We start from the raw sequence: 10,293 nt of genomic DNA, 5'->3' as shown, positions 1-10,293 counted from the left end.
GGGGTCATCTGGCAGTCTCCGGCCACCTAAATTAGGACCCGGAGACTGCCAGATGACCCCGCTCGGAGCGCCGCACACCGGAGCAGCAGTGACGCGACGCTCGGCGAGGTAAGTAAGATGACACCTGGCGCTGACTCGAGTATAAGCCGAGGGGGGCACTTTTCACCCAAAAAAATGGGCTGAAAATCTCGGCTTATCCTCGAGTATATACGGTACTAGTTCTTTGATGAGGTGGCTGCTATAATTTTAATTTTTCAGGCTAAGAAAATTTTCAGCAAGTTTGGAACATTATTATTCATTATTCATATAGCGCCAACTGTTTGCACAGGGCTTTCAAAAATGGAGGAGACAGTACAGTTACAGTACAAATTCAGTACAATAGGGTTAGTAGGGCCTTGCCCGTGAGCAAAAGCAATCTTCTTTACTTTTTAACCAGCTAATCCCATCATTCCCATGTAATGAAGATAAACATCGGCAGTCCAGCCTAGGAGGCAACTATGGTTACCTCTATAGATACAATGAAGCAGTGAGCAGAGGTACCCAGGGACAGGAATTGTTATTCACAGGATTGCCAAGCGCAATAAAGGGGTTAAAAAAAATAAATTATGCTGCCACCATAAGAACTGATTAGATGCAATATATTGCATTTGGGTTGGGTTATGCTTTAATTAGAAGGTTTTGAAACCACTGGGCCAGCATGACAGCCAGGGAACGGTCATCAGCCATGCATATTTATCTTGACATAAGTTTCTTTTCATTTGCCTTGTTAAGCCAAATTACTCTAATGCAATAAAATGATAAATTGAATGGGGGCGGGACTGAGCGAATTTAAAAAAAAGGAAATATATTACCATCTTTGTTTACACATTTAAAGGCACAGTTTAAATATTCTGTATTGTGGGTACTTAAGTTGGTTCATGCATGCCAATTAATGCCATTTGCACTTTATATATTTTGTTCTTCAACAGCTTAAACATAAACAATGTACATTTCTCTCTGTGACCACAACTTTGAAGTAGGGACATTGTGGAATTTCGACTTCCCTTCCATACATGTTTTTTTACATGCTGCACTGCTGATATAAAATATTTCTGCCAATTACGGTTGATGCTGTCTTGTGATGTTGATGTTGTATTTGCTATTTTGTGCTTTTTCTCGCTGCTGATTACAGATCTCCTTATTACTAAAGACCATGTCATGTTTTGAGTGGAGCACTCTATTCATTTATTCCCTTCTGTTATAGAGAATGGGCCTTTCTTATAGGCTTCTTACGTTGCTAGTGTTTTGATTCTTATGGAAAATGCTCTGACACATAAGACAAAGTGATAGGCTAATGGATTCTACTCTCCATTTGCTGGAAATAAGAGAATTGAGTATCCAGATCCTTCTGAGAAAAAGGTTCCCAGCAGCTACAATGAACCGCGATTGCCTTTAGATATGACAGATGCTAAATATAAGGTTGTGATTGCAGCAAGCAATCTCTTTGTAGTAATACAGGAGACTGAGCTGTTATTATCATTCTACTCTTCTGTCTTTTCCTGCAGAAATTGTGCTATATTGTTCTACTGTCATATCACATAAAAATATATATACCGAAAAATGCAGTGCTTTCCAGCCACAGGTTCAGCTTAGATCCATAATGGATGAAGTGCCATGTTTGCCAATGGCAGACCTGTGGTATGCAGTGTAACATGACCTAGTACCTTATTAGGCATTTAATATAATGATTAGTTCTAATAATGTAAAGCTAGGCCACAGACATGTCAATTTTTTTTATGGATAGTTTAACTTATCTATGTGCTCCGTTACCTGACTCTTCTGAAGCGGTGCAACAGATAGAAAGGCTGTACAACATAATCTGCTGGAGGGATTCAAGAACTGTATGGTTTTCCATAGATCTCTCCAAACATCATGGTTTTCTGTTGATTTAGTTCATTACATTTTGAGTGTCTTCCAAAAACTAACTATGGCCCAGTTATCTGAATGTATTGCAAACGTTTTTATTTCTTTATAACTTTGGATGCTTGCTAGATCTGATGGCTGTGCGTTATTGTACATGTAAAATATTCACCAAGGTATGTTCATTGATTGTCCTGAAACTCTAAATACAGTAAATTAATAATCGGCTAACTAATCGATTTTGAAAATAATCGTTAGCTGCAGCTCTAAACCCTAGTTATCCGGCACCCACAGGGATCGGTAGGCGCTGAATAACTGTAGTTTTTGGTAGCATGACACTTAATAGTAACTCTTAAACAATCCCCTTTACCGACCCCTTTCACCTGCCGGCTAGCTTTCGGTGCCTACAGGTGAATGTAAGCAGCCAGGAGCAATAGCCAGACTGCTATTGGCTATTTCAGATTGCAACAGCCAATAGCAGGCTGGCTATTGAAACCCCACCCACTAGGCAGAGGAGTGGACCTGAGAAAGTCCTCTCTCAAGTCCTCTCTCAAGTCAGCTCAGTGGGCGGGTGCAAAAGCCAGGCTGCTATTGCCATTTTAAATAGCCAATAGCAGGCTGGCTATTGCTCCCCATTGTTTACATTCTGCTGCCAATCGAGAAATCTAACCGCTGGCCGGCAGCAAGATGTAAACAAAGAATTTCCTTAGCAACTAAATAAATGTAGTTGCTAACAATTTTTTAGTGTGCACTAAGCAACCGGCAATTTTTTAGTGTGCATCAAGCCACGTGGAAAAAAAATGTCCTCGTGTTTTTTGTTTTGTATTTTGCCGGTTGCTTGAGAGTGGCAGTAGCTTGAATGCCCAATGAAGGGGAATCGGAATTTACTGTACATATCTCTGAGGGAATACATTTTTAAAAAAAACATTTTAAGTTCTACTTGAGTTTTCCTTCTAGACATTATTGTATATAAGAAATTGTTGTTTGAAGAAATGGGATCCCTTCACCTGTGATGACTGTGTTTGTCAGACTCCCACTGTATGCCTTCCAGTAAACTAAATACAAACATAGAAGTATTGGTAGAGTACGGGACCCAAATCTAAAGGTAGTTAAGAATGTTACATTGGAGGCAGCTCTCTAAAGGCCACTGGGCCCCAAGGGGTCCTTGTAATGTCATTAATATACAGTATATAGAAAATGAGGATGAGAACACTACAGGTATTTTGGTAGTTTTACTGGACTTGCCAAAATACCTGTAGCGTTCTTAGCACTTCACTATACATATCGGTAGTTTTAATACAGCTGCCCCCACACATTCATTGTATTTCAGTACTACTTATACAGTTCACATAGTGCATACACAATATTGAGTCCTTTCAGTAAACCCAATGCTGTTGAAGTTTATCTAGAGCTCTGGTTACCATAGACACCATTTAGTGACCTAACTGGGGCCTACAGCTAGGGTGTGAGAACCACCCAGATATTTAACCAGTGTCGCCTCAGAATAATTTATTGCTTGAGGAGTTTGAACGTAAGAGATACGGCCTAACATACTTCAACTACTTTTTAGTAAGCAACCGTTATGTACAGCTCCTGTCCTTCTGACAGACATTTTGACCTATATGGTCATCAGACATTGGTTTCTGCTATTCACTTCCTGAATATGCACCTGGTTATGCAGTGTCATCCACTATTTCTATTAGGTAGCCCCACTGCAAGGGTTAATTTATTTTTTAATATATGCCTGGAGTTCTTTAAGGTCTTGGCCAGGTTACTTAAGTCTCTCTCTTTCTCTCCGTTTTGCTAGACTCTCCTGTTCAGAAGCATCCTCAAGTATGATTTTCCAAATTGGATATTTTAGTGTCCTTGAGAGATTCTCCTTAGTCATTTTCTGATCTAACCGCTCGAGCCCAGGGGTGAAGTGGCTCCGGGGACCAGTCTAGCAGCCAGGCAGGACGGACATCTAAACACATCCAACATATCTAGCTGCCAGTTCTTCTGTGAAGGTTTAAGGACTCACCTTGCTAGTCAGTGTGCCCTTCATATCCACACTTTTATTCATATCATAGAGTCTGGAATTTTCTTTTTAATCTTTCTTTCCAAGAAATTCACACCTTGAACTTGCTATGCTCACCAGGCATGTCTTGTTATTACCCTGCTGAGTCTCTCTCAAGAGGAAGTATTCCCTTAAGGAACCTGTTTGAAGAATTTCTAAGATTTTTTTGTGTTTTTGTTCCTTAACGGTATTCAGTTGCATTAGTTAAGGTGCTGATTTACTATTGTCTTTAGGATTGCCTCCCTTTTCAGCAAACACTTTACCCTTCAGGTATAACCCGCAGGATTGTGTTATTCAAGGCAGGCTTTCTATTTACTATCATATCCCTTTAATACCTTTTGGTGGTGGTTGAGCAGACTCGGCTATTGTTTTTCTAATTCCTGCCTAATCTCTCTCTTTTTATACATGGATTGTTGATCACCATAAATAAAATGTATCTCTTTATCTTGTTTTAAGTTTCCTCTCCCTGAGGTCAAGGGTTAGGACTATCTACTGAGCTTCCTGAACGCTAGGAAGTCAACTTGGAAGACTTACTTTGCTTGGTGTGAAAAGAGGAAGTTTCCGCTCTGTTAATGCTCTGTGGGACATGTCTTGGCATGTCTTGGCCTTTCTCTAGTCAGGTCTGGATCAGCGTTTGTCCTTGAGTACTATCAAGGGTCAAATTTGGGCTTTGGCTATGTTCTTTCAGAATTATCTTACCTCCCAATCCCTAGTGAAGACCTTCGTGCAGAAATTCGCTCAAGGAACTCCCCCCAGACACTCCCTGGTGCCACCACGGGATCTCAGCCTTATTCTGCTGACCCTTCAGAGGCCTACTTTTGAACTCATTCTGGAGATTTCTATGGCTGTTCTTTCTCACAAGGTTTCCTTCACTGTGGCTATTACTTCTGCTGGGGGGGGGGGTTCCAAGTTAGCTGCCTTCTCCTGTAAAGAGCCATTTGTAGTGTTACAAGGATATGGTTGTCCTGAAGCCTAACACCTCCTTTCTACCCAAGGGTGTCTCTTCCTTCCACCTTAATTAGTATATTGTCCATCCTTCATTGTCTTGCTCCATTGTTTGGATGTGGTGCGAGCAGTGAGTTTATCTTTAGACTACAGATTCCTTTCGGCAAACAAATTGCCTTTGTCCTTCCTAAATGCTCTCTCCTTTTAGGTAGAGCAATAAAAAGGGGCCTCCCTTCTTGATCTACCATTGCCTGATGGATCAGACAGGTCATTTTTCAAGCCCACATATTGAAGGGGAGTTCCACCCTTCCCTGTCAGGGCACACCCAACTAGCTCAGTTTAGTACTTATCGGGCCAGCACCAGGCATTTGTTTCTAAAAGACTGCCACCTGGTCTTTGGTTCACACGTTTGCCAGGTTCTACCAGGTGAACGCATAGGCCTTCTCTGATGTCAGCTTTGGGCGGAAGGTGCTTCAGGCTGCTCTGTGAGTTAGGACTGTTGTGTTGGCCTGTTGCGTTCATTTGCCATGTTGCACATTCCTCAGTTGTATTTGTTTTGAACGTCCCAATTGTTTATGAATCTGCCTGTATCCTGCAGTGTATGATTTAACCCCTCCATGACTGAGGCCCTTTTTTCTGGGTTTTTTTTTTGTACCCATGTTATAATCTACATTTTAGTGATGCCTGAGGATTGTTGGGAGTGGGAGGAAATATGAGATCTCTGATCAGTTTTGCCAGTGTCCAGTTTCCTGAAGGTATAAGGTGTGCATTTATAGCTTGGTTGTCTGTGAATCCGAGAGTGTCCTGTACTTTTCTCCAAGAAAATAATTTTGCAGGCAAGTAAAAAATACCCCCTTTTTATGCAAGCAGTGTTTGACACTGATTTATTATCAACCCCCGTATAGCAGAGCTCAGAGTAGGAGAGGCAAAAGCAGCACAAGGAGCCCAAAACATCATGTGCTGAAAGAACAAAATGTTATTAAGAAACACCAGACTGTGAGAGAAAATTATAAAGGCTCTGCAGTAAAAGTGACTATTGCAGCTAAGGCTGGTTTTTTTTTTATCCATTATTTTTTCTTTCAATATTCTATATATTTTTTTATTTTTTTTTTATCTCAATGTATTTTGTACTGAATTTCCACTTTAATTGTAGACACAATAAACATGTATAAATAATATCATGCATTTCTTGATATTTTTCCAAACATGTAAATTCATAAAATTGTATAAATACAACAAAACACACAACATACATTGGACATGCTGATTTGAGTAGTGTATTATTTTTGTATTTTCGCTGGGCTTTTTTTTCTTTCCGGCTACATGACGGAGGCCCATAAAGTCTTTAGACAGTTAAGTGTCAGTCCATCATTGTGAATTCTCTTCACCATCTCCTGAATGTCTTTCTCAGATTTGAGGAGGCATAAACTTCCATTGCCAGTGATCGAACTCCTAATGGAAGAAACTTGACTGATTTAACAGGGCGTAAAATAATTTCTTCTCAAATGGTCTTCCAGTTGTGTCAGGTCATTCTGTCTGCCAGTAGTCATTTCTTCAGGATCTTATAAGCAGGAATCGTCTGGTTTTGTATTTATTTTTGTTCTTATTTGTTTTATTTTGGAGTAGAGACGTGATAATAACAATGAAGCCTTGTCAGCTCCAGTTTGGTGCATTCAGACATCATGTTCATTTGATGTTGACCTTGTGAGAAAGAAGAGAGTTTCAGCTCAGGTTGGGTGCTTTTGCTTGAGCCAGTGGGCTGGATAGTCAGAGTTGATGAAAATACTCATTTTATCCAACTTTCCTCTCTGTAGTTGTAACAGTTACAAGTAGTTTAAAGTCCATCTAAACCTTCTAGTTTTTTTTCCTCCGAGTGGTAAACCGCTATTTTCCAATGCAAGTTAAAGGTCTTAAAAAAAATGTAAATTACTTCTTTTTATAATGGGAATGCCGCTGTGAAGCTGAATTTCTCCAGCAGAGTGCTAGACAGTACTGGAAGGGGTGCAAGCTTTTACCTTGGCTCCTATGCTGTAAGTCTAAAGGGTCTGTGGACTGAGCTATGCATGGCTATTAACTGTGGCGGCATTTCTAGATCACAGCATAAAGGATGACAACACTGCAGTGATTTCACTGCAGAAGGAAGAGTATTGTCACCTTGTCAAAGGAAGTACTTCTCCAATGGTTCTTCTGGCAGAATGACAAAATGTGCCAGGGGGTATTTGGAAGAAAATATATGCATTAATTATTTGTTTGCATTGCAGTTAATAAGACATTGCAAATGCAATTAGTGGATCAAGGGTGCAGTGCTCTGGCTCTTGCAGATTTTTCCTCCCATTCATGTCCATACAAGGGAGGAAGAATTAAAGGGATTACAAATGTGGTGATGTCAACACGTACAAGTCCTTCTGCTGCACTATGGGACTTGTAGTTTCTCCTTTCACAGATCCTGTCAAAGGATCTGTGAGTGGGTGATGCGGTTGTGTGGGAGGACCAGGTGTATTAACTGCTTTAATATCATTTACAGATTGTCTAAAGAAAAATGTATGTATGAAAAAGAAGCCAAACAACAAGAAGAAAAGGTAGAACGGATGAAGACTGAAGGAGGAGATGAATATGTGATTAAAAAACAGGCAAGTAATGATTTAACTGTGTTTTAAAAATTGAATTATTATTGTAACTTTAAAAAGTCTTACTGTGCATTAAGGGACACAGGATCAGATGTAGATTCATGGACAATTGAGTTATATTGCTGCCTCAGGAGGATTTTGACTCTGGCAAACAAAACAAAAAAAGCTGTTGGCCAGGCAAGTATAACCCCTTCCAATAAATGGATGACAAACATGTGACTTCTTTATTCATACAAAATGGGCCTATCAGAATACATCAGGGTGTATGCACATGTGCGGACATTATTGTATGATGTAGACAGAGCCTGTGCGCTCTTAACATGTAAGGGAAGTCCTTCTTGATGTATTCTGTTATGCCAATTTTGAATTAATAAAGGAACTGCATTATTTCATACTATATACCATATTCTGGTATATTGGAGACAAACTGGACTGGCACCCATCATGTAAACTAGAGCTGCAACAACTATTCGATTTAGTCTATTCGATTTATTAAAATACACGATGGAAAAGGTTTTCGTCGATTAGTCGGCTATCTATTAAATTGTTGTTCGCCGCTCCACACACGAGCCACGCCCACCGTACACGCCGCGATCCAGCCCCCACTCTCCTCCAATCCCGGCGCGCCTTACATCTAGCCCGGCCAGTGCGTTCACATGACGGATTCCGGGGATGTGAGCATGACAGGTGTCAGCCAGTTGACGGAGACGATGGCTGGGGACGAGCTGGCATCCAGGCTGAACCGGCGGATGGGGGACCCGGAGGACAGGGAGAGGGAGCAGCCCAGCATGAGGGTCTCCTATCCCTACACCAAGTTTCAAGGAGTTCAGCAGATCAAAGACATGGAGGGAGTGTTCAGACAAGTAAGTGCCCCGAGCACCCCAGGGCCTGAAACCTGGGGACCCGACACCGTGCACCCCAATCCACCATCATACCCGTCCTCTGCACCCCATTCCACCATCATACCCGTCCTCTGCACCCTATTCCACCATCATACCCGTCCTCTCCATCCCTGCACCCCATTCCACCATCATACCCATCCTCTGCACCCCATTCCACCATCATACCCATCATTTGCACCCCATTCCACCATCATACCCATCATTTGCACCCCATTCCACCATCATACCCGTCCTCTCCATCCTCTGCACCCCATTCCACCATCATACCCGTCCTCTGCACCCCATCCCACCATCATACCCGACCTGCACTCCATTCCACCATCATACCCATTCTCTCCATCCCTGCATCACTTCCTGCAGTCAATGTCACTCTCCAGCTACAGAAGCCGATGAAGCCGATCTCTGCTTCATCAGCTTCTCTGAGGGTCCCTAGGTGACAGGGGTCTTGGAGACCCCTGATGTCTCCATGAATAGGACCTGTCATGTAAATTGGCTATTACATAGGGAGCTTCCTAGCCCCCCATGTGATAGCAATAAAGTTATGTTAAAAAAAAAAGTAATAAAATTAAAGAAGCCTAAAAAAGTTAAAAAATAAAACATTTTTTTAAGTCCCCGCCCCCCACATGCACACGCACCTACGTGCGAAAACTACGATTGCGCCTATTGTGCCCCACATGTTAAATATCGCCACAAACGTCGGAGTGAGAGCAATAATTTTAGAGCCATTAATCACTGATAACACTAAACTGATGAGCAGTAAAAGCGTTTTAATCGTCACCTATGGGCGATTTTTGCGGGCGCACGCAATTTTAAGGCTTGACATGTTTGGTGTCTATTTACCCGCCGTGACCCCGAATTTTATGTTTTACAAAAAATATGGTTAAGAATAAATGTTTTATAACATAACACGTAGGGAAACATTGTTTTTTGTTTTTTTTTACATTTACGGTACTTTTTTCATTATATAGTAAAAAAAATAACACCCCGCCCCCCCAGCGGTGATTATATACCTCCAAAAGAAAGCTTTATCTGTCCCCCCAAAAAATGTTAACATAAATTGCAAGGCTATAGTCATTGACATTTTTGACTGACTGGTGAGACACCATCAAATTTTTCAAGCCCTGCTTATATCCATTATCAGGGAGGAAGCAGAAGCTTTGTTGTGGCAAGAGAAAGCGAAAACATTCTGTCTCAGGCAGAACTGCACATTCAAGCCTTGTCTGCCATTTACGTTCCAGACATGAATAATTGGCAAGCAGATTTTCTCAGAAAGCAACCCCTGTAAAATATTTCAGGACCTCTGCCACAGGAGCGGAATAGTGGATGTGCACCTCCTGACCTCCAGATTCAACAACAAGCTGAGCAAGTTTGTTTTCAGGTGCAGAGCTCTGCTAGTGGTAGTTGTGGATGCTCTGAAAGCTCTGTGGGATCAGTACAACCTGATCTTCATCTTTCCTCCCGTCAAACCCTTTTCTTGTGTGCTCCTTGGGATCCTGATAGTGGCTATTCTGATAATACTCATAGATCTGATCTGTCCTAGGCAAACGTGGTACTCTGAACTCGCCAAACTTCTATCAGACACACCACAAGCTCTTCTAGATTGACTGGATTGTCTGTCCCAAGGCCAATGTAGGACCCTGCTTCACAAAAATCACAAAATCAAACCATGGATGCAAATTTGTCTCTTGGTTTACGCAGTTAAATGCCATAAGCCAAAATGCAGCTGTGTGAGTGGGCTGATAGCATACAATACTGCTACATTTAGGTCCCTAAACAACTGTACACTGAACGCAGCATTTTATACACCCAAAGACTGAAAAAGGTGGACATCAGAGAAATCTGTATTTTATATATTAATTATGTT

At 41.5% G+C, this 10,293-nt stretch overlaps 1 protein-coding gene across 1 annotated transcript in view; it reads left to right on the top strand.

Moving 5' to 3' along the window:
• TBCA (tubulin folding cofactor A) overlaps window positions 1–10,293 on the top strand; it is a 49,126-nt gene that overhangs the window by 22,356 nt on the left and 16,477 nt on the right. Inside the window, exon 2 of the mRNA XM_018557275.1 lies at window positions 7,425–7,530. Coding sequence (XP_018412777.1) covers window positions 7,425–7,530 — 106 coding nt within the window. The remainder of the gene's footprint in view (window positions 1–7,424; window positions 7,531–10,293) is intronic.

The sequence above is a fragment of the Nanorana parkeri genome, unplaced genomic scaffold, assembly GCF_000935625.1.
Source record: "Nanorana parkeri isolate BGI_ZX_2015 unplaced genomic scaffold, ASM93562v1 scaffold277, whole genome shotgun sequence".
NCBI classification, from domain to species: domain Eukaryota; kingdom Metazoa; phylum Chordata; class Amphibia; order Anura; family Dicroglossidae; genus Nanorana; species Nanorana parkeri.
Note: the sequence above shows the minus strand (reverse complement) of the source record. Positions and strands in the feature narration are given on the sequence as shown.